At 43.1% G+C, this 22,496-nt stretch overlaps 11 protein-coding genes across 11 annotated transcripts; 7 read left to right on the top strand and 4 right to left on the bottom strand.

Annotated features, from left to right (window-relative positions):
- The first annotated feature begins 558 nt into the window (after positions 1 to 558).
- On the top strand, positions 559 to 5,030 carry K450DRAFT_219626 (uncharacterized protein). Its single transcript, XM_051585396.1, has 17 exons — positions 559 to 754; positions 819 to 845; positions 910 to 975; positions 1,053 to 1,109; positions 1,175 to 1,508; positions 1,579 to 1,704; positions 1,791 to 1,826; positions 1,903 to 2,171; positions 2,236 to 2,303; positions 2,369 to 2,498; positions 2,565 to 2,646; positions 2,710 to 2,862; positions 2,949 to 2,973; positions 3,040 to 3,996; positions 4,078 to 4,235; positions 4,307 to 4,570; positions 4,681 to 5,030. The coding sequence occupies exons 1-17, from the start codon at positions 572 to 574 to the stop codon at positions 4,866 to 4,868; spliced, it is 3,123 nt and encodes a 1,040-aa protein (XP_051449391.1). The 5' UTR covers positions 559 to 571; the 3' UTR covers positions 4,869 to 5,030.
- A 540-nt stretch (positions 5,031 to 5,570) lies between these two features.
- Positions 5,571 to 7,259, top strand: K450DRAFT_219628 (uncharacterized protein). The gene is made up of 4 exons (XM_051585397.1): positions 5,571 to 5,996; positions 6,143 to 6,390; positions 6,474 to 6,586; positions 6,675 to 7,259. The coding sequence occupies exons 1-4, from the start codon at positions 5,724 to 5,726 to the stop codon at positions 7,055 to 7,057; spliced, it is 1,017 nt and encodes a 338-aa protein (XP_051449392.1). The 5' UTR covers positions 5,571 to 5,723; the 3' UTR covers positions 7,058 to 7,259.
- Positions 7,259 to 7,816, top strand: K450DRAFT_219630 (uncharacterized protein). The gene has a single exon (XM_051585398.1). The coding sequence runs from the start codon at positions 7,461 to 7,463 to the stop codon at positions 7,689 to 7,691; it is 231 nt and encodes a 76-aa protein (XP_051449393.1). The 5' UTR covers positions 7,259 to 7,460; the 3' UTR covers positions 7,692 to 7,816.
- K450DRAFT_219635 (uncharacterized protein) lies at positions 7,817 to 9,849 on the bottom strand. Its single transcript, XM_051585399.1, has 6 exons — positions 9,745 to 9,849; positions 9,555 to 9,614; positions 9,261 to 9,473; positions 8,499 to 9,183; positions 8,100 to 8,425; positions 7,817 to 8,029 (listed from the first exon to the last, which is right to left on the bottom strand). The coding sequence occupies exons 3-6, from the start codon at positions 9,375 to 9,377 to the stop codon at positions 7,943 to 7,945; spliced, it is 1,215 nt and encodes a 404-aa protein (XP_051449394.1). The 5' UTR covers positions 9,378 to 9,473; positions 9,555 to 9,614; positions 9,745 to 9,849; the 3' UTR covers positions 7,817 to 7,942.
- A 276-nt stretch (positions 9,850 to 10,125) lies between these two features.
- K450DRAFT_195460 (uncharacterized protein) lies at positions 10,126 to 12,434 on the bottom strand (the record flags this gene model as incomplete). The annotated part of the gene is made up of 7 exons (XM_051584501.1): positions 10,126 to 10,204; positions 10,344 to 10,451; positions 10,558 to 10,747; positions 10,809 to 11,190; positions 11,279 to 11,360; positions 11,440 to 12,228; positions 12,292 to 12,434. 7 exons carry the CDS (start codon positions 12,432 to 12,434, stop codon positions 10,126 to 10,128), a joined length of 1,773 nt encoding a protein of 590 aa, XP_051449395.1.
- K450DRAFT_219648 (uncharacterized protein) lies at positions 12,253 to 13,398 on the top strand. Its single transcript, XM_051585400.1, has 5 exons — positions 12,253 to 12,348; positions 12,421 to 12,725; positions 12,798 to 12,987; positions 13,053 to 13,185; positions 13,260 to 13,398. Exons 2-5 carry the CDS (start codon positions 12,689 to 12,691, stop codon positions 13,329 to 13,331), a joined length of 432 nt encoding a protein of 143 aa, XP_051449396.1. The 5' UTR covers positions 12,253 to 12,348; positions 12,421 to 12,688; the 3' UTR covers positions 13,332 to 13,398.
- Positions 13,336 to 15,062, bottom strand: K450DRAFT_219654 (uncharacterized protein). The gene is made up of 5 exons (XM_051585401.1): positions 14,547 to 15,062; positions 13,965 to 14,477; positions 13,640 to 13,899; positions 13,513 to 13,572; positions 13,336 to 13,437 (listed from the first exon to the last, which is right to left on the bottom strand). The coding sequence occupies exons 1-5, from the start codon at positions 15,031 to 15,033 to the stop codon at positions 13,417 to 13,419; spliced, it is 1,341 nt and encodes a 446-aa protein (XP_051449397.1). The 5' UTR covers positions 15,034 to 15,062; the 3' UTR covers positions 13,336 to 13,416.
- A 104-nt stretch (positions 15,063 to 15,166) lies between these two features.
- On the top strand, positions 15,167 to 16,266 carry K450DRAFT_219660 (uncharacterized protein). The gene is made up of 6 exons (XM_051585402.1): positions 15,167 to 15,284; positions 15,376 to 15,388; positions 15,564 to 15,646; positions 15,718 to 15,793; positions 15,856 to 15,886; positions 15,955 to 16,266. The coding sequence occupies exons 1-6, from the start codon at positions 15,219 to 15,221 to the stop codon at positions 16,178 to 16,180; spliced, it is 495 nt and encodes a 164-aa protein (XP_051449398.1). The 5' UTR covers positions 15,167 to 15,218; the 3' UTR covers positions 16,181 to 16,266.
- Positions 16,267 to 16,611: 345 nt separating this feature from the next.
- Positions 16,612 to 17,443, top strand: K450DRAFT_219667 (uncharacterized protein). Its single transcript, XM_051585403.1, has 4 exons — positions 16,612 to 16,878; positions 16,951 to 17,080; positions 17,145 to 17,242; positions 17,304 to 17,443. Exons 1-4 carry the CDS (start codon positions 16,744 to 16,746, stop codon positions 17,358 to 17,360), a joined length of 420 nt encoding a protein of 139 aa, XP_051449399.1. The 5' UTR covers positions 16,612 to 16,743; the 3' UTR covers positions 17,361 to 17,443.
- A 326-nt stretch (positions 17,444 to 17,769) lies between these two features.
- K450DRAFT_219671 (uncharacterized protein) lies at positions 17,770 to 19,147 on the bottom strand. Its single transcript, XM_051585404.1, has 5 exons — positions 18,831 to 19,147; positions 18,511 to 18,769; positions 18,435 to 18,443; positions 18,123 to 18,362; positions 17,770 to 18,047 (listed from the first exon to the last, which is right to left on the bottom strand). Exons 1-5 carry the CDS (start codon positions 19,064 to 19,066, stop codon positions 17,916 to 17,918), a joined length of 876 nt encoding a protein of 291 aa, XP_051449400.1. The 5' UTR covers positions 19,067 to 19,147; the 3' UTR covers positions 17,770 to 17,915.
- A 66-nt stretch (positions 19,148 to 19,213) lies between these two features.
- On the top strand, positions 19,214 to 20,405 carry K450DRAFT_219679 (uncharacterized protein). The gene is made up of 2 exons (XM_051585405.1): positions 19,214 to 19,739; positions 19,821 to 20,405. Exons 1-2 carry the CDS (start codon positions 19,274 to 19,276, stop codon positions 20,018 to 20,020), a joined length of 666 nt encoding a protein of 221 aa, XP_051449401.1. The 5' UTR covers positions 19,214 to 19,273; the 3' UTR covers positions 20,021 to 20,405.
- The last annotated feature ends 2,091 nt before the right edge of the window (positions 20,406 to 22,496 follow it).

The raw sequence follows: 22,496 nt of genomic DNA on the forward strand, positions 1-22,496 counted from the left end.
CAGTTGTCATGCACTGTTAACAACCTATGTAGTAATAAACATTTCATTAGAATTTTTATTCTTTGGCACTGGCGTGAAAAGAATGGAAACTCATGTAAATATCACCACCGTGGTTTTAGAATAATTAGCATTAGGATTGGCGGACACACATGACATGTTGATAATAGCGCTAAAAGATATTGCAAACCCTGGAAAAATCTGGTTCTTCCAATCAAGTTTTTAATGAACGTGCGCTAATTTTCATCAGAGGTTTGAAACCCAATGAAGCGGTGATCGTCGGCAGTCAAAGTGGTTTCGCCACAGCGACCCAGGTCACTATGATAAGATATGGAAATCCTTGGTATTGAATTTAGGTTGTTATTGAAAACATGAAGCACAACAGGGGCAGAAATAGACTGTGGTCTTGGTTCGACTTTAATAGATCTTTGTTAGAGCCATACGGAAACTATTCCGTGATCAGATGCCCAGCCCAATTTATGGCGGACTTTCAACGCCTTTTTTCACTGGATGACCTTTTTCAGCCAGCCAGTGTTTTGTATTCTATCCAACTTTTACCTTTCTCTCATACAACATGGGAACTTCAGTTCCCGTTGGTGTTAAATCGAAGCAGCTTCGAAACATGTACAAAACTCCCTACCTGGCACAAAGGGGAAATATCCATGATCTCGACATGCTGAAGCCCACCAAAACCATGGTTCGTTCTGAATCAACCACTTTCAAGCGACACAAGCATCGAGTGACTTGGCGAGAGAAGGTAAGCCGAGAGGTTCATATACAATGTGCTTCTCAAAGCGCTAATTAACTTCATGTACCATTAGGTGGCATTTTGGATGGATACTTCAAAGGTAAGGGCGGCGTGGTGATGTGTACCTGGATGGAATCAGCACTGATATGAATGGCAACTTTAAGGGAGGACGTAACTGGGAACTCTTGGATGCGTTTCTGTCTTTACTATTCGTCATCATTTACATTTGGGTAGGTGTTAAGAGGAAGGAGAATTGAAAGAACAGCGTAACGCATTGGGCTGCTAACTTTTAGGTTTTGTGCAATAGAACACGCAATATGTGAAAAAGGAGCCTAAGGTCCAACCGCTGCCTAAACCTGCAAAGGTAATTTTCAGAAAAGTCATCATCACAGTCATTTGGATTGGATTGGTTGATAACACTTGTTGCAGATATTTGAGCTAGCGATTGCTGTCGGAATATTGGCGCAATACTTGCCTCGAGTCGTAATAGCCCCGCAGCCACACAAAGAAATGGTCTCTCCCTATTCCATTTTAACCTTCATCGCCACCGTACCGGTCATGATTGCTTTCGTACTGTCGACCTATGAATGGAAGAGTAGTATTGATGAGGATATTGTACATACATACATGTCAGCTGGACCTCTCGTGTTTTTATATCCCCTTCGATTCGTTCGTCTGCATATGTCTGTAGGGCGTTGTTTACTGCCGGTTAAGCATGCGGTTATACATATCTCTCTCATTGCTCGCAAGGCACTACAGCTTGGTAAGTGGACACTGTGGAAAGTTATAGCAAGCAAGGAAACAGCACTGATCTTTTTTCCCTCTCCATGCAGGCACGACCATTCTGTTCACCATTCTTACAGTGACTGCTTTCATCCACGTCTTCACCTTCAAGCAACACGTACAAGATCCCAAGTTTGAGAGCATGACCTTTTACAACGCATTTTTCTTCACTGTTGGTGAGTTGAGGAGTATAAGAGAAAAATGTGATGAAAGGCGCCATATTATGATTGATCTGAAAATTCATTATCTTCACCGACTCCAGTGAGTTCTGTATCAAGCATTCGCACGGACATTGTTCGTAAGTATATGAGGTGTTTTCAGCGATCAAAGTTGTTTTATGCTGGTTGATCTGACGAAAAATTATCTATCCACAGCTGATAACGAGTTTACAAGACTGGTTATCCTCTATGTCATGATTGCGGGAGCACTGTATATACCAACAAGATTGGCAGAGCTGTTATCTCTGATCCAACACCGCTCAAAATACCGCCACTCATATCGGTCCAAGGATGGTCAGCAGCACGTTATTGTTACTGGTAGCTTTGAACCAAGCTCTCTGCTTGAATTTTTGAGAGAGTTTTTCTGCGAGGATCATGGAATGGACGTTCTTTTGACAAAAGTAGTGGTTTTATGCCCATACGAGGTAAGAAGTCAGGGCATGGCGTTTTGGGACATGGACAATGAAGCTGAGATTCAATCCTGAACAGCCTAGTGAAGAATTGAATATTCTTCTCAATGACCCGTCGTATGCCTCTCGCGTACAATATGTGAAAGGGTAAGGCGTCCATACAGACTCTGTAATGATGATCCATTCATTTTTTAACACCGTGAGCGATCTAGCTCGGCTACTTCCTTCCATCACTTGAATAAGGCCAGAGCTGATGTAGCGTCAGCAGCGTTTCTTCTAAGCTCCAAACTGACACATGGTGACCAGGAGCGAGAGGATGCACAACAGTTGACAAGAGCTTTGGTATGTGATTGGGAACTTGCATGATTCAGCCAATGGGTCACTGACTAATACCGTTTGATCGAAAAGACTATGCGAAAGTATAACAGACACCTTAAACTCTATGTACAGACGCATTTACCGGAGAATGTTGTACACTTTGATTTCATAGGTGAGAAAAATTTGTGATAGAAGATACGCATGAATGTAAGGCCTGTCTAACAGTAAACTCCAGCACGATCTGTCATTTGCGTTGAAGAGTATAATATGGGCTTGTTGGCCCAAAGCGCGCTCATACCCGGATTTTCATCCCTTCTACTTTTGCTGACAACATCTTTGACTGAAAAGTCCTGCGGCGAAATGCTCTCGGAAGTGAAGGGACGGAGTGGTAAGTGAGAATTAATACCAGGAACAAGGTTTACTGACACGAGCGTTTCTAATTTAATTTCTCGGTTGAACGGAACGAAAACAAAGATATGAATTGGATGCGGGATTACTTGTGAGTTATGGTTCACTGCATTAAGCCTTGCCTATAGTTGATATTGACGCTGATTTTTTTTTAAAGAGATGGTGCCGGAAACGAGGTTTACCCGGTCAAGTTCTCGCCTATGCTGACAGGCAAACCATTCTTACAAGTAGCCGAAATTATTTATGCTCATAGCGGTTCTCAGTTGTTTGCTATCGGAAAGAAAATGAATGGTTTGACAAGTCTCTCTTCTTCATACTGTGTTTCACTAAACCCTAAGGACTATATCATTCGCGATGACGACGTTGGTTACATCATCAGTGAATCCAGTAATATTGCCGACTATGTGCGAGACTTTGGATTCCGCAACAACACGTTGACTGAGTACCACAGTTTGTTGGAGAACGGTGTTGGAACATACGGTGGCACATCTACCAGTACACTCATCAACATCGCTGCAGAGAACCGAAATCCGAGCAACAGCGTTGTGAACGAAGAGTCTGCTGATGTCGATGCGCTCAAGGTGAAGTCCAGTCTTGTCTACGATCCTATCGAAAGCGACGATGATCACAGTAGCATTGGTCAAACCGAACAAGAAGCTCAAGAGGCGGTTGATGCCTTATTAGGTGGAAATGGTGGTACTTCTCCAGGCTTCAAACGTAGTGGTACAGTTACACCATCTAATGAACAGATGCTGGACCACCGACAAAAGCTCACCGACGCCAATGTGAAATATGCAAAGCAGCATGCTCATCATTCAACATTTGCTTCACTTCCTGCAGAAGTAGAAGACCATCTTCTGGTGTGCGATGTATCTCAGAAATTCCCTCGCAACATCGAGATTCTGGTTGGTAGCGTTCGTGCCAAGGAAAAGGACAGACCTGTTGTCATCATGTGCTTTGCCGATCCCAATCCTGAGCAACGTGCTAGGTTGCACCATTTCCAAAACGTCCATATCATCAAAGGTCGCCCCACGCTGCGTAAAGATCTATATCGTGCTGGAGTTGAACGAATGTGGCGGTGTATTGTATTAAGCGACAAGTCTGCCTCTTCATCGTAAGTCATGAATGGATTGCCCAACGAAAGGGTTTACAAAAGATTTAACCGATTTTAAAAACTGGTTTGCTTTGCTTTCAGAGACGTAGAAGAATTTGCTGATGCCAGCGGGTTATTGACCGCATTAAACGTAGAGTCGATGTCTGACGAAACTGGCTTCATTGTTGTCGAGTGTTTAGAGCGGGAAACTTTTAAAATGATTGGAATGAGCGAAACGATCCAGTGTAGTGAAGAAGTCGGTAAGTATCACAAGCGGTACCTCATTGAACTGAAAATGGTAATTCACCACCCCACTTCTTTCTTTGTATAGCCCAGGCGATGTTACGACCCAGCTTCATGAGCGGAAACGTTTATACATCCTCCATGCTTGATACCATCATTTGTCAGTGCTACTACAACACTCATCTGCGAGACGTTCTCTCTCAATTAATCTTCAGTCACAATCCCGATACGCAAAATGCCTACACTCGGTTATGCGAGGGACCTGAAGCTATCATGAACTCTGAAGAAAACGACAGTTCTTACGGCAGTAGTGGCCATGTTTACCAAATTGAGGTTCCACCTGTACTTCACGGTAAGTCATTCAGAATCATTACAGAGTCATTCCTTTCCACCATCCGTTTATCTAACGTGAATACTGCGGGCGTCCTCATCCATTGCGCTATCAATTAAATTGAATCATAGGAACCGATTATTTATCGTTGGTGCGGACCCTTATCAGACAACATGCAGCCATTCCATTGGGGTTGTACCGCACGGTACTGCACCAAGGCGCGCCAACCTCTTTTGTGTATGTGAACCCTCAACGAGACAGTACCATTAAGCAAGGCGATTGTGTTTACGTTATTGCGGATGACGACTTTCAGTTGTAGAGGAAGCAGTTCAGTTCATGACAGAACGGCGCACCGAGCGGGCAGCATTTCCGCCTCTCCCTTCTTTTTTTTCTAAAAGAAGATAAAAACATAGTATATATATCGTACGAGGTAATAAAGAGTTTTTAAACGCCAGTTCCATGGGACTAGCATGATGATTGACCATGCGTGCACTGTGTGATGACCGTGGACGTGGTGCTGACCTAATTTAATCACATACCATGCATGGGCCATGAGTACTTCTTGCCTGGTTGCTTTCACCTAACGAAGGCGGTCCAAGGATATTCCTCTGAATAAAAGTAAAGAGGAGCTCGGCCGGAGCCACCGTCTTTGCTTCTGAATTCTTAAGTAGAGTGGTTTTGTGGAAACTTTATTGTAATGAAAAGCGCTTCTCTAAATGCTGTAGCTAACGTGATCTTTGTACGAGCATGAAATCTAGATGTTGCTTGACAGCCGAATGCTCTGGTTCAACTTGTATCCCCATCGCTATCCAAATTGGTGAATGTAATGCATTCTCTTTACTTTTCGGTTCAATATACAATGCGATAAATATACTTCACATGATGTTACCTCACTATTTTGTTAGTTTCATTGCTTTGTCCATTCACTCCGCTGGTCTGTATCCCCCGACATAACACAACGTACCTTGTTGTATATAATGGTTTTTTTTATACACTATATACCAAGGTGTTGGTAGGTACAGCGCCATGAACTTCCTTCTTCTTCGTTTTCCTTTCTGATAATCGAGCCTTTTGTTTTATCTTTTTGGCTGTCTATCCTTTCACATTTCATTTCCGTTTTATCAACAACCCGCTGAACATAAACATTAATATCCTCTCCACTTGAACAAAAAAAATGGGCAACCAAGCGAGCAAAATTGTGGATAAGGCGAAAGACCGTTCAAACGACCGAAAATCCAGGCACCCAAACCGTGCCCTGAGCGTAAAGTCATCTTCGGCCGCATCGACTTCTGAACAACCCCCACTACCCAGTAAAAGAAATTTTGCAGATACCACTTTTCAAGCAGTACCGCCCAATCTGAAACCGAGTCGAAGTCAAAAAACGAATAAAAAAGGTGTAGTAATCGACCAGGAAGACTTCAAAGAGATAGATCGATCGCAACGCCAGGTTAGTAATCTGCAAGCTTATTTTGTACATACCCGTAATACGGAACGTGGGGACAGTCAGTTCCACACGGACCAACTACGACGAACAAGTTCAGAGAGAAAAAAGCATCTGCACCCTTGCATATTCACCATTGTAATTTCCAATAGCATTATGTTTTGAAAAGCATACGAAAGACGAATCACTGGGTACCTTACACTCGTGACGGAGTTATTCTCGACATTGGCACTGGACATGGCGATTGGGCCTACGAAGTGGCGTCAACTTATCCTAAATCTCAAATCATTGGCCTGGATCTCAACCCTCCTCATGCGCCTGTCACCATTCAAAACAACTTAAAGTTCAAGCACGTCGATATAACTCAGCGTTGGGACATTGAAGATAACTCTGTCGACTTGTTAGTATTTCAATCTGAATGTCGGCCCGGTATCCCGAGTGCTAATGGTCGATATTTTTCCTGACGTTAATTTCATTTCATAGCGTGTTCCAACGTGATATGAATAGGGTGTTACTGAAATCAGATTGGGACCATATTTTACGTGAAATGTATCGAGTTACGCAACCAGGTGGCGTCTTAGAAATTTTAGAATCAGGTAAGTAAATTGGTTGTACCACTTGATATAAAAATGGAAGACGTGGACAAATCAAGACCCCCTAGAGTAATTGATCGTTTCACAACAGACTTATTCCATCACAATTCTGGGCCAGTACAGGCGCATGCTGACGAGTTTTACAAAGCTCAGTGCGAGCATATTGGAAGGGACTGCACCTTGGCCGATCATTTGGCGGCTGACCTTACCAACATTGGGTTTATCAATGTGCAACAGAAATCGCTGGATATCCCGGTAGGGGAATGGCCTAGTGACCCCAATCTAAAACAAATTGGGTTCAATAACCTTGAGCTACAAAGATCGAAACTGCGATCGCTGCGATCCGCTTATGTGGAAGGGATGGGATTATCAGCAGACGATTACGACGCCGCTAGCAAACTGATCTTATCAGAGTACGAGGAGTACCAGGGTTATACCAAGTGGGTATGCTGGACCGCTCAGAAGCCTTCATAAACGACGAAGTCTCTCATTGCTCTATGTACAGAACAGTACGTTGTTAGCAACCCCATTTTTAAATTTTATCCATAGAATCTAGAATGCCTGCCGTTAAACCCCCTCCCTCCCCCACCATAATTATTTAACCCCTTTGTTTCCTTTGACGTTTCATATTAACTTGTAATTAGCAAGCAAAAGAATATATCAAATTTAATAACCCATATCATAAAAAGTTCAAAAATGTACTGTTGAGGATACGAATAATGTGGTATAGAGGTTGGATACTGTAATTACAAATGAAAAAATCATCAGATAGGATATAATGGCAAAACGACATGAGGAAAGAAAAACTTGAGTGATTAAGGAAAAAAAAGATAATGGTGAAAAATAAAAAAAAAATAAAAAGGTTTAAAGGGTATTAATGAGAAGGTATAGTGAGCGACATATTGTTATAAAAAGCAAAAAGTACTGCGGTGCAATGCCGCAGACCCGGAAGGGATGTTATCCGGTCTATAAAGGTATAGGTGCAATTTTTTTGTTGGAGTTTTTTCTTTTTGTTTGGGTAGCGTATGAGGGTCTATGGTTGCGAGATATATCCGGTATATCTTGCGGTTCCTTACGGCAGAACGGCGCCACGGGTGAGCTGATCTAAGTCATATCTTTCAGAAAAAACTTTCAAGTCGTGCACAGCACCAACTTCAAAGATTCAACTGAAAGAAAAACGTCGTCTATGTGGCTGTTGTCCATGTTTGCCGTAGTTCTATTGTGTGAGATGTATGCGAGATTCGCATACAGTTTTTTATGTTGTGATTTTTTTTTGGTTGTTTTGAATTTTTCCATTAGAGAATCTTAATTGTTTGAGTAGTTGGGTTTTTTGTTTTCGATGAACTTTTAGCTTGGAGTTTAAGGCAACACCTGGTACAAGAAGTTGGTGAACTGATCAGGAGTTGAGGTTCTCAACAGGTTGCTTTGGATATGAGCGTCGATTTCCTACAGGAGAAGCACATGGGTTAATTATCAATGGGCAAAATGTCAAAGACAATGGATGGTGAATACATACCAGAATGACATCACGAGCAGAAGGTCTGGTGCGAGGATCTTCATCCAACAACCAAGCGACAAGGCCACGCATGTACATGCTTGGATAGCTGTAGGTGAAGGTTGGGCTGGGTTCTGTCAAGACAGTTTCAAACAGCTCGTATTCATCCTTGATGCGATAATGGGGAGGGACTCTGTCCATCATCTCAATGATGGTAATACCGAGCGACCACATATCAATGGTTTCATCGTAGTATTGCTCACGAATGACTTCTGGAGCCATCCACTTTGCAGTGCCAAGACGATCGCAATTACGACGGTTAGACCGAGTTGCAAGGCCAAAATCAGCTAAAAATGCAAAGTGAGATGATTTAGTATCAATGGGCGTTAAAATGCAGTGGTGTTGTACAAGTCTAATTACCTAGCTTAACTTCACCATTCCAGCCAATAAGAAGGTTTTCACACTTAATATCGCGGTGAATGTAACCTTTGCTGTGCAGGTAATACAGTGCTTTCAAAGTCTCGCCGGCAATGTAGACAGTGAAATCCTCAGGAATACCACGTTGGCAAAGGACAGCGAAGACCGAGCACTTCATGAGATCCATAGTCATCCAAACATCGTCACGCCAGACAAAGGCCTCTCGTAGACGGATGAGGTTAGCATGCCCAGAGGACATGATACGAAGCTCTCTTAGGATGGCAGCACGATATTCCTTGTCGGGGTCCAATCGGCATCGCTTGATAGCCACTCTCAAGCTCCGCTTTTGACAGTGAGTAGCCTTCAGAACTGAGCCATTGACTCCAGTACCAATCTCAGAAAAATTGGTATACATGGCCTTGGGATTGGTCACAGTGGGTACTCGAACCTTGGGAAGAGACTTGCGAATGGCACGCTGGAATTCATTCTCAGAACGAACAAGAGGTGGTAAGGCGGGAATGTCTGCATGTGGATTAGGGGGCAGCCAGGGACGTCGAGATATGCATTTTGCCGCATTGGGTTCACGTAGGGTGAGGGTGGTTTCTGACGCAGTAGGAAGTTCCGGTCGCAGAAATGCTTTGCCCAGAATATCAGGAATTTCGCAGACGCCAGGGGCTCTCCAAATTTCCTACATAGCATAGCTTGGGCGTTAGTATGAAATTTTTTAGACTGGGAATTTTTCACTCTAAGTGATATTTGGCTTACCTTGCCACGGCTATTTAGTGACATTTGAGATGCTACGGTTCGAATGGTTTTGGTTGAAGAATAGCAACTGTATTGACTGGATCGTCGAAGCTGTCCGGTAGACCGACGCTTTGACATGGCCGATGCTCTGTTCAAGGCATCTTGTGAAGAGCACACTTCTGGAAACGATTTCGATTGCTTCAAGGTATTGACAACTGAATGTTTCAGCAGTTCCTAACAAAAGTGCCAGAAAAGCGTTAGCTAAATGATTTTCGTAGCATAATGTCAAAAAGCGGAATGAATTGGTCAACGCACTCTTTCTTCTCGATCGAATTGATAGCGGTATCGCTGAGTGTTTGCTAGCGCGGTGACACTCTGCATCGTATTATTGAGGGATGACAAGTAAAATAAATCGGCAAAGGAAGAAGAGAAGAGAAATAAAAAATGTAAGAGCAGGGTCTGATTGATATAAATTTTTTGTGCTCTGCTGTGATAATAAATTCACCTCACCAAATTTCACGAGCTGCTTTACCAAAATAAAAAAATGACTGGAATTACATGCCCACCAGCGCGTGCACAATGAACTTTGAAGGCAAGTGGTAATTAACCTCTACCACTTCGCAACCAATCAAACACTTTCTTTTATGATTATACAGTCATATCCAAATATATATACCTTTCCTCCATTCTCCCGGCATTAACTTTTGCTAAATGCCTCGATCTTCTGAGTCGAAAATCAACACGTGTAATAGCGCGTGGCTTCGAGTATCACTTTCGGCTTTAACAAAAAAGGATAACAGGAAGTGGGGTGTGTCGTTATGGAATGAAATGACTCGCTTTGTCATTGCATTTCCAAAACCAACCTCTTTATTACATTTTCAACCATTTACAGTGCGTAGGTGCGAACTTCGTGGTCCCACAGTTTTTTCCCTTGTTTGTCATAGTGAAATGGCACATAACATCGACTGCAAAAGAAACACGGCGAATATCCGCTCACGACATCGTTCAAAGTGACAAACCTGTAGCATTCGGACCGGGGTTTGTTTAGTTAACGTGGCAAATTTCGTTCCGATATTAAAAATTTAGTCGCAAAGTAGCACTTACTCGGCGGGCCAGTACTGGCACATGTGGCATTTGCTTCTAGCCATTCTACATTGGTAAGTTAAAAGAGGATACGCTGCGGCATCTATTTCGTCTCGTTGCCCATGTAACCTATTTTGACAAGGTAGTATGAATGACTTTGAGTTCAGGGCATTCCTGGGGAGGAGGTCGCACGACCGACCATGCAATTCCACATTGGATATTTTTAGTCACCTACCATATGTCTTTAAAAACGAGAATGTGTTTGCAAACATCTTGATGACAGAACAAGTAAGGATAATTCAACTGTATCTCCAAATCTTGAAACTTGACCGATTGCATATTTTGCTTGGAAATACCCGCCAAGTGTCGCTGCTTGTATCGTTCATTCTCATTAATCCACTTGATAATATCGCTGCGCACAAAAACTAATTACTACCCAGATGGCTATTATTACTTTTTGCGCGGGGATTAATTGTACTTACTCACAAGGATCATCAACACGATTTTTGACTTCAGGATGACGAGTATCGGAATAGAAGCATTTGTTGATGAAGAAGTAGCTTGGATATTGTCTTTTTTTAGCCCTTTGCCGCACTACCTCCGTCATGGTCAATCCGGTATCTCTTGGTTCATTCTGCAGACCTGCTGCACGAGCTTGGCGTACCTGACTGGCCTGGCTCGCTTGACTGGGTGAATCCATCCATATGTCAGAACCACACGTTATGGCATCTCGTAGCGTGGCAAGTGTTTGTGATCCTAGCACGTTGAATTCTTGTAGCTTGCGAGATGGGCGCTTTTCTTGGTATATGGCCACAGAGAGAACTATTTCATTATCTCTCACTTTGACAAGCTTTTTGCTCACTTTGGTCTGGGAAGCACAACAATATCCAGTCAATTACTTGGGTCCTTACCCGGCTTTGCAGCTCATGTTTGTCTCTATAAATATCGTTACTTACCGATAGCGCCCCGCCCTCATCCGCAAGCAGAAAATTTGGTTGTAGTGCTTGTGATCCACTCACACTTAATCTGTTGGAAGGGCTAGATGCACATGATTTCGGTTTGCATGAGTCAATTGAAAATCATCATCCCCCACAACATAGTATGAGTTTCCACTTACTTCAAAGTCGTCAGTACGCTGGTGTCCAGTAGATTTGCCATTTCCAGATACCGTGTTTCTAGTGTCGTTTTGGCAATACGAGGGTCGTCTGGTGGAGCTTCCAGACTATTGCCTTCTGCCTCTCCGTCCGATTGATCACCTTCATTTACTTCCTCCTGCTCAATTTCAGATTCATCCTCACTAGTAGTGCGGTCATCATCTTGATTCGGAGTGTCGGCTGGAGCCACATATGTAATGGGTCTGGAAGAGGTCGGTGGTAAAGCCAATGGGGTTGCCGATGCACTTGGGGATTCTATTTCTACATTCAAAGGAGTGACGCTTTCAGAATCAAGTTCACTTAATGGATATGGGGAGTTTTCAAGTATGTTGCTAGGCATGTCGGCATCGTTTACACTTGCAGATTCATTGCTGTGATTATCACTTTCATTGGACTGTAGCCTGGCTTTTTTTGCGTTGAATAGGATAGCCGGCATCCTATTGCTGGCGAGGTATTGTCGTTTTTTCGGCACATGCGGATCTTGAATGTCTTTGACTTCATCTTCTTCGTCTAGCAATCTTCCAGGCATAACATCCTTTGCTTGCGATTTTCGTATGCTTTTCTTCTTTGTATCTGTTTCTGGATTGACATCTATACTTGTTTCCTCTTTAGCGTCGTCTTTGACGGACGCGGACCTTGATTTCTTTTTATCGCGTGGAGGTGGACCTTGGCTCTCATGATAGACTCGTAAGAGTGAAAACAGAGTTGGATCGCAGAAAAACTCTGAAGAGGGTTTGAGATCGTCGGGTATTCTGTCCGCTTACGCTGTCAGTTCTATGCATGTCGGTGGTTGCAAGCTGTATGAATCTACTTACTTAGTTTTCCCTTTTGAAGTGGCTGATCTTGACCGCTGCAGTTGGAGCCGATCAAAGGTAGCCTTCCTCAAATCGATAAGTTCGTTACGCATTTCTTCAACATTAATAAGTTTGGAGCCTCCCTCATAGTTTTTGACCTCCATTTCAATCGATCATTGGAGTCCAACTCGGTTTGAATTCTTATCACGTTGCGAAATTTTTGAAAGTCGAAAACCCGTCAGGTCCGCAGTCTCTTGCACCTTTCTGTCAAAAATGTCTATTTTAACAGAAAAGAAACAGCTAACTCTTATATTTGTGTTGGATGAATCAAATAAAAAGGTAGAAAAACGATTTTAATATAGTTATGAGAAACGGATCTTCATGGACGCTCAAATATGTTGTATAGATTTTACTCGGGATGAAAAAAAGAGGTTTCGGGCATGGCAAATTCAACGGTAAGTAACCTTTGCATATTTTCCATGGTACCTGAGAATCACATCACTTATCCCGATTATGATTTACACCAGGATTTGGAGGCAAGGTAGAGGAAGGTGAAACCATTCTTCAAGGAGCACATCGTGAGCTCGAGGAAGAGGCGTTTGTAACCACACCAGAGCTGCATCGGGTCGGCCTGCTATTGTTTACGTTCGAAAACGATCCAAAAGCACTCGAAGTTCATGTCTTTTTAACAAAAACGTATAACGGGGAGCCAAAGGAGTACGTACCTTTCGTTTCATCATGAAATAAGTTACTAAGCTGATACTCATCCCTCATGTCTCCAGATCAGAGGAAATGAGGCCCGAATGGTTCTCCTATGATGCAATTCCATTTGACACAATGTGGGCCGACGACAAATATTGGTTACCAATTCTGCTCCAAGGCAAGCGTTTTGTAGGAAGGTTTGACTTAAAACAGGTATGTTTACTTTTGACAGTTGAAGAAATGACAATGAACACTTTTTATTTAACAGCTGACATTCGATGAAACAGGATCAAAGTACTATTATCAAAGAGGAGCTGAAGGCGATCGATACAGAGTTGCCTTCCGAATGGGAATTATAGACCATTGGCCATCATCATTCTATAGAACTCAGCTGCAATTATTGTCAAATAATGGTGCTTTCACTTCTCGTGGATTTTGGGACGATTAGAAAATAGTTCCATCGCTCTGTCACGTAAAATGGATAAATTGGCTTTAGAATTTGTAGAAACAGAATAAGATTGTATACATCGTATAAATTACCTCTATCAAGATTGGCGGGTCACTAGACGGTCTCTTTTCCGCAGCTATAACGCGTCCAGCCTTCATTGCAACATTAGTATGGATAGTCAGATAGATAGTGCACGTAGTAACTTATGGAATGACTTACACTCCATGTGCCACCTTCTAGAACCTGAGCCAATGTCAACGTCTGCTTGTCCAATTTATAAATTTTTCGAAGTTCATCGGCAATCAAATCAAGGTAGATCACCGTCAGTGCTCTCCACTCAACTATGGCCGGATCGCCCCCCTCAAACATCGGTAAATGTGTTCCACCAACAGTAACCCCCTTTTCTCTGCAGCGAGTAATTCCACGGTCGTACGTATCAGGCTTCAAAGTCAACAGGCCGAGATCGACAAGTAATCCGCCTGAATATAGAATAATCGTTAAAGCTGCATGAAGTTGCGACTCTTTCAAACCGACATCCACTTACCATTCCTGTACTCTGGTAAACCAGTCAAATACTCTTTCCCGTCAAAAGTGGCACCTAAGCCATGCTCAATAGCTTCCAGCAAAGAATACGTTAGCCATTGCGAAAGCTTGTGGAAAGGAACCCAGTGGTCAGTAGAATCTGGGGGTGCAGAAGCGGACTTGATAGCATCACATGGCCAAACATCGCCAAGCTGGACGCCGTTGAGTTTAAGTCTTGCAGGCCACATCTCTCCGAGAGACATGATACCGCTCCACAACACAGGGACTTGAACAATAGGATGGCCGCTGTCGCGGCCCTTGGTTGTGTCATGATTCAAAAGATAGTCAATAAGGTTTCCTGGTCGAGCAGCCACCGCACTGGATGACGATGGGAAAAACACCGTCTGCTCTGATATCGCCTTTCCTAAACGATTCAGTAGACCTGCTCTACCAGTGATGCCAACCATGGGATTTTCTTTGCTGACTTGAAAACCGCTGGAAACGTCTTCCGTCTTTAGTTCTTGCAATCTGTCAACTTTGAAATGGGTTCAGTATTCATACACGTCTCTGCTCGGCCAAACAAGGTTTTCTGGCGGTCACTTACCATCAACACGATGCGGGTATCTGGAAGGGTCATTGGAGAACAAACCGGATTTGAACATATTGTATGAGGCGACTCCTAACCCTTCAGATCTTCTGTAAACATCGCCAGTATCTTGGTCTTTATAACTCCATTTCATACCAGCTCCAGCGTCTAGAAGGACTGCAACTAGGAATAGATCTACCAGACGACGCGAGCGTTCTTCCGTATCCACGTTCTCCTTTTCCCATTGCTCGATCAAAGCTTGAACGCGACGATGGCCACCAGCATCAAAGTGTCTCCATCTGGAATGAGGTGGTATCTTATCGAAGGAGGGATAATTCTTTGCTATGACATCCTTTACGTAATCGACGACAATAGGGAGCTTATCCTCATGGATATCAAAGTGGTGCAAGTCATTCTTGTGACCCTTACTATATACGAGCTTGCATCTCTCGCGTATAGAAGGAAGAGATCGAAGGTAGTCTTCTGGGCTTTGAGATACCGTCATGAAAGGATAGAGAATTGGTTGAAACGTGAGAGAATTTCCTGCGTGATAAGGGGTGCAGGCCCATTGATATAAGAATGGGGGCCGGTCGAACAGATAACGTGACTTCCGGATTTTCTGTCCAGGCTGGTTTTGGCCCGTCCGCTGTAAATTGCTAACAGCACGCTTGTTTGAAAGCTGCACGCAACATGGATCCAACAGTATATTGCCCAACATGGGCTCCCTTCTTTGGCTTTGCTGGCGTCTTTGCAGCAGTAAGTTTTAGACGCATACATATTCAATGGAATGAACATGTCAAACTGAAACTAACCATTCCAATCACCTTTACTATTGATTCAATTGCAGATGGCATTCAGCTGTAAGTAGCAATCTTTGTTACCTTCGTCACACGTAGTAAACACGACACATATTACTCGTTGAAGAACTCGTAAAGGACTCCTTTGATACGAATGAATCACTTTGCATCACAAGGGACACACTGATTTTCAACATGCAAATCCAACTGACATGGACTTTTTAAAATTCTTTTTCAGCTTTAGGAGCAGCATACGGTACGGCAAGATCAGGTATTGGCATTGCAGGTATTGGACCGTTCCGTCCTGAGCTTGTCATGAAGGTAGGAATACCCCATTTGATTCGGTCACATCGTAGCCGCTGCAGTTATATTGACGTGTCTCAATGTCCCAGTCTCTTATACCCGTCGTCATGAGTGGTATTATCGCAGTATATGGACTTGTGGTTGCTGTGTTAATAATAGGACAAAGTAAGATTACTTGTCTTTGTACAATTTGCTCTGCTCAAATGGTTTTTAACATTCGTCTCCAGTGTCACCCACCAGCGGCTACTCTTTGTACACGTAAGTTGTAGTACCCTGTCATAACTTCCAAACGATACCGTTTTACTCACCTTTTCAATTTCCCTCAGTGGCTTCGTTTCCCTGGCTGCTGGCGTATCTGTCGGTATGGGAGGTCTAGCTGCAGGATACGCGGTCGGCGTGGTTGGCGACTATTGTGTTCGCGCATATGCAAGAGAAAACCGCATTTTCGTCATCATGGTTTTGATCCTTATTTTCGCTGAAGTCCTCGGTTTGTACGGACTCATTGTTGCACTTATATTGAACACAAAATCAGATAACACTATCTGTGAATAGTTTAGAGATTCAGTAACTGCCAGTTTAAAAGATTGAAAAAGAAAAAAATTATCCCAAGGTTTTCAGTGCAATTGATGTAACCAGTCAGTACATGGCATTATTTGAGCATAAGGTTAACGTGCTATCCATTTATTTCTGATGACGGTGCGGGCGAGTATAGCGTGCACATGGCAAGCGGATGGTTATTTGTGATATGCAAAGGCAGCTCGTCCGCTCTTCTGAGTACCGTTTCAGATTGCATTTGCATGACCGAACTGTTGGATATATGGGGCCATGTAGCAGTATATGATGATGACAATGGAGTGAATGGTCTTCCCTCTGGACCCTTAGTTAGCGTTAAATAGGCTCTTCATACAAGCTTAACGCAACAATGACGGCATTTCAAATGTGCTTGGCCCTTGGCGCAAATAATCAAGTCAAACCTCAACCAAATAAAGGATAACACTGGATCATAATGTCCCTCGCCTATTACTTTCTTTCTTTTATTGTCTTCCTGTGCTTTTTTCGCCTATATTCACTTTTCCGCAAACGAGCCAGACTTAACGCTTTACTGAAACCACACAATGAGCAGCTCCGATAACATCCAAGCTTTGAGCACCCAATTCCAATCCCTGCGAAACGTGCAAGGCCATTACATGGGTGGAGATTTCAACGAGCAGGTTGATGCTCCCAACGGTGCCAAGCACAACGCCATGAAGGTAATATACCGGTGTCTGTTGTATTTATGTGCACACTTGATGCTCACGCGTTCTACTCGGTACGTTTATTAGGCGCTTGGCGAACGTTTTGGAGCCCCCGCAACACCAGCAACGGAAGTTCTTTCGCATCTTGGCAAGCCCGATGAACTAACACCCACCCTTCCACACGAGCTTACTTCGCAACATGTTGCAACTATGCCTGGTAAGAGTCTTTTTTCGAATGTTTTCCGAATATCTTGACGATTTTATTGACTCTGCATTTCTAGGACCTGCCGTACCCGGATCGGAATCAGCTGAAGCTCTCCAAAAGCCATATTATCTTGTATACTATTGGCGCTCCAAGCACGACTACCTGTGGTTCAAGGTAAGGAATTGGTGGCATAATTCAGATAGTCTTTGTAATATAGCTAATGTCTCGTTGACAGGTCGATCCAGTCAAGGAAACCGTCATCAACTCTGACTGGTATCAGGCATTGGACTAAAATCTGTGTAAAATATCTGTCAGATAGTTGTGGTTAGATTTATTGATCGCAATAAAGAAATGTTTATATTGTATTGCGTCGATATGTGAGAAGTGGTTCAACGTTGTGTCATAGTCACTGGAGGTCGTGAAGTACATTAAACTGGTATTAAAATGGTAAACGAGTAATAAAGGATAAGCACATTCGAACTCTTGGGGTAGAGGTGTACTCTGCTCATCACAAGCAATTTCGCACCAGATGGATTGGTTATAACATATATACATTACATGCTACATAGCAGGTTAAAAAGGCGCTATAGCGTTCTCTATGGTAGTCATATACAATGAATTTACAGCTCTAATCGAGAATAGTCCGCACTGGTGGGAGGTAGTTGTGGTGCTTCTTTCTCAACGTTAACCTCTTATTCGCTGACGCTATTTGAATGACTGGCCTGCCTATGTACAGTCGAAAAGTATGAGGAAATCAACATCAGCAACAATATAGCTAGGGTATATTTGTCTAGCGACATGATTCATCAATGTCAGAGCAACAAATGTAGCTTTCAGCACAGGAAAACTAATGATCGTCTTCAGCTGGACCAGGGCAATTCTTCAAATCCTCTTCATCAGCATACTTTGCACCACACCAAAAGCAATAGTAGTAATTGGTACGCAGATAGGAAACTAGGTCGCTTAGTTGTTCGGTAAGCTGTTCAGAGACGGACAATGAACTTGGCAGTTAGTATGTAGTAAAGGCGTACATGGGTAGAATAAGTGTACATACGGATCGTGCTTGGATCTCAGAAAGCTCTTCTTTCTCATCATCCGTCAATTTCCGAAGTTGTTGCACATGGTCATTTTCTGTTGTTGCTATGGGTTCTGCCTCGGCTTTTCCGGCCAGGGTATCATCGGCAGATTTACTAATATCTTCTGCGACTGGTGACCCTGCAAGCTCTGCCTCACCGATATCCTCAGGATCTACTTCCGGTATATTGGAAGGGTTCAGTAACCATAGAATATTAAACTGTTCTCAAAGAAATTGTAAGTTGTCAGCAGTATCCTTCATGACTATCACAACGATGACAATGCTACGTACATCCATTTCCTAAATTGAATAATCGTTAGGGTCCGGGAAGCCAACTGCTGATTTGTATTCCTATTTTAAGACTTACCTTGTCTCTATCTAGCTTCTCGATGATCCTTGCAGCAGCTATTATCCATCTCTGAAGCTGACCTTCACGTTTACGTGCGGCAATTTGTTCTCGATATTGATCAGGATCAATCTTCGGTTTTTTTGCCAGTTCTCGTTCTAGTTCTTCTTCTCGTAACCGCTTTTCTTGTGCATCATGCCCAATTCCTCCTCTTCCAGACTTGAGCTCTACTTCAATAGGTTTGGTGATCCCTGACTCTTTGCCCAACGTCATGCCTTGCCTGTTTAGAGCAGTTTAACATATGTATTCAATGGCGAAAACTAGAGGATAGTGGCACCTACTTGAAACCCATTTTCATTAGCATTTTCATACCCTTGTTCTTATCGTCTAGTTCTTTCTTCAAGCCTTCTTGTCGCGCCTCTTCCTCCAAAACTCTTCGAGGTTTTATATATGCTTTCTTTTCTTGTTCTCGAAGAGCTTTTTTTCGTTTTTCCACGTAAGAAAGTTCTTTCTGATCTTCAGGTTCCTCTAAAAACTTGAGACTCATATAGTCTTCTTCGTCATTGTCTGAAGCCATGTCAATTTAAAACAAAAAGTTCGAGTTGGAACACTCGGTGGTGGGCCAGTTTTGTCGCCCAGTAGCAGAAGCAGTACGATCACATGACCATAATGCAGTCATGTGACCATTATTTCGGCAGCGCTAGCTGGGGAAGCCCTTGGAAACTTTTTTTTTGTTTTATTTACCAAGGCCTTTTATTTTTTCCACTCAGCTTCTTGTAACATAATGTCGTGGTTCGGTGGTTCCAGCAGCAATTCCAACACTTCAGAAAACCTTAACGATGCCTACTCTACAGGTGGAGCTCTCGACACTGGAATCTCTTCATATGAGTCCGTGGACAACAGCTACGAAAAGGTTCCCGACTTTATGACGCAAGCTACATTCAGCTCTAGCAGGCTTCAACCCATGGCTGCTCAAGGAGGTATTGACTTTTTGCAGCTCGAGGAATCAGCTGGTGGAAGTGGCTCTGCTGGTGGTCCAGCCTTGACTCCATCCCGAGGCTGGACGGACGACCTTTGCTACGGCACGGGTACTACCTACCTTGCCGGTCTTACTCTTGGTGGTGCTGTTGGTCTTGCTGAAGGTGTCAAAAAGGGGGCTGGTTCACCCAACATGAAGATTCGCCTTAACACTACTTTGAACAGCATTACTAGACGCGGACCAGGTCTTGGTAACTCTGTTGGTGTCATTGGTAAGTGAAGGGAGTGGTTGTATTCGGTGAGGTAGGCGAAATTGGTCAACACTAACATGCGATTTTTTTATTGCACTTTAGCTATGATCTATAACGGTACAAATGCCATGATCGGCGCTGCCCGTGGTGAACATGATATTTTCAACAGCATCACTGCTGGTGCTATCTCCGGTGCTATCTTCAAGAGTACCGCTGGCGTTAAGCCCATGGGTATGGCTGCTGGTGCTTGTGCAGCTCTTGCTGGCATTTGGTCACTTGGTAAAGAATATATCCTTGCCTAAAACTCAGGTGGATAACAACCAATTTGTAAACTACTTGAAGGTGTTCCCCCATATCATTTTTCTTTTATTCTACTCTTCACTGCAAATATGTACATTGTTTTCTCTTTTTGCATCGTATTGTAACCCGCAGGGTATCCTCTGTAGCGATCAAAACACATTAGAAATCTCACAACTACTAGACTAGCTTATTGTCACTAAAAATTTCACAACGGGCAGTATTCCTCTTCGCCACTCCCGATTGTACGCGATATCGTAAATAGAAATGAAAGCGAGTACTCAACATTTGGCCCTTGCCCTTGTCATTATCTTGCGTGGGACTGCATTTGAAATTCTGGTTACGTGGGAATGCTTTTGCAAGCGGATACACCTTAGCACCTAGAAAAACAGCGGTTATTTTTTATTATCATTTTGTTGATGTAGTTTGGCTATTGCGTCAATCAGACAAAGCTTGCATAACTGGAGAAGATCAGAACCATAGCTTTAATGCTCTTGTGTATCTCAATTAAAAAGACATTCATGATACTGTAGTAAACATAACACAAAGTCCAAAGGTAAAGCCAATGGCCATATAAAACAATGGACAATGGACAATGGCGCAGGTAAAGGATATTTGTTTGGGTAGGATATTTTATAAAAGCATTCAACCATCATTATAGGATAATGGGACAGTAGGCAACAAAATCAAAGATAGACTGAATGCAAAGAGATTTTGACTGGAATTTATCCTTGTATTTGAGCGATTTAAATGAAAGAGACTCTAATTCTTCAATATGCTTCACCGGCAGCTCGCAATATATATTGCGTACCATGCCTGACTTCCTTAGTTGTAAGTATACTGTAAATTGCAAACGTCGAATGGTTAAATTCCTATGGTACTGTAGATTCGATACAGCTTTACGCTCACTATTCTTAAAAAAATAATAGAATTTATGTACTCTCTTGGAATTACACATCAAAAACCTTTTACTACATTATCATTCGTTGTCTGCTGCCATGGGGAAGGAACGGTGCACTTGCAATCGCCTTTGCTCTAACGCCATAAGGCTTATCACGTAACCAGATCCTAACCAGATTTTCATCATCCTTGGAAAATAACCTTGTAAATTCTTTTTCTTCTATCTGACAGCACTCCAGTCGATGGCAACATTCGATGTGCCGCCCTGCACCACCCGTCTGGGAATCTTTGCTATATGTCTCCACTAGCATGATGGACCTGATATAGTGTACAATAGCCAACTTCAATGGTACCGAGCTTCGGTTTTCTTGAGCTTCTGCCATCTCTATCAGCTTTTCTACTCCTATGGATCGACCTTTAGCAAAACTTAAATCCTTCCAGCCTTTCAACGTTTTCAGTACAGAGCTTGCATCAGATCCTTCGACAAGTTGAACATCAAAACAAATACCGAAATGGCTGACCATAATGGGTGCTGAAGCTTCTGTGGGCTTTGCAATCATAATTCTGGCTTGACCAATAGCGGGTAAGTAATTCCGAAACATCATTGAAGTCGACTGGAAGCTTAGGAATGACACATCGCCTTTCTTGGTAGCTAGCTCATGAAATAATCTTTCACGAGAGCTAAGTCCCTCACCATACCCTAATGTCAAGTGAATGGAAAATACTCCTGCTAAAGCATAGGCCATGTCTTCACCGTATGTTGTCTTTCGAACATCCATTCTTGCTATGATTTCGACAGCATTTCCTGGTCGATAGCATAAGTGAAGGTCGAGAGTACAAAGTTTATGACGTTGTTCATTGGCCAATTCTTGTATGGTAGCAAGGTTCCCTTCCTTGGAGATTCCGCATAGAACACCAGCTGCAGCTCCCTCTTGAAGGCACCAACCTCTATCGCACCATTCCTCCAGCGAAGTACCCGAGTCCAGTACAACAGCAGCACTACTAGCATACCACTTGTACATGGAACGAATAGCTCTGTCAAGCTCTGATAAATTCGACTTGTCGATGCAAATTGTATCCATCCATACATAGAGTGTATGCTTCTGCAAGGCTTTCTTGATACGGCGTAATTTTGCTGATAGATCACTAATTTTCTGACCACCTGATTGCTTTCCGTCCATCACATTTTGATACGTTGTTTCATTTTCAGACCATTGATGAGTGACGAAGATAACCTTGGAGGCCACAATATTGTCTACCAGCATGTCTTGGTTCAGATCCCATACTCTGGTCACGATTTCCGGTTGCCGAATGCGCCAGATATCTATTCCTACAGCTTTTGCAGCAGCGACTGGCGATAGGGGAAGGTGAGTGCTATGTGCATCACAAGGACATCGGCGTCGATTACGAATCTGCCAGTCATCGTTCTCGTTTCTGGGTTCGCTTGGTGATGCACTTTGAATAGGATCCAATTCTTCACCAAGAACGGCCGTGACCAATTTTTCAACAAGTTTATCACCGCCAGCAATACTAAGAATACTGAGGCCTGCTATCAAAATGGCATGTAAATCGGTTGCGATC

The sequence above is a fragment of the Umbelopsis ramanniana genome, assembly GCF_025399195.1.
Source record: "Umbelopsis ramanniana AG unplaced genomic scaffold K450scaffold_2, whole genome shotgun sequence".
In the NCBI taxonomy this organism is placed as follows: Eukaryota; Fungi; Mucoromycota; class Umbelopsidomycetes; order Umbelopsidales; family Umbelopsidaceae; genus Umbelopsis; species Umbelopsis ramanniana.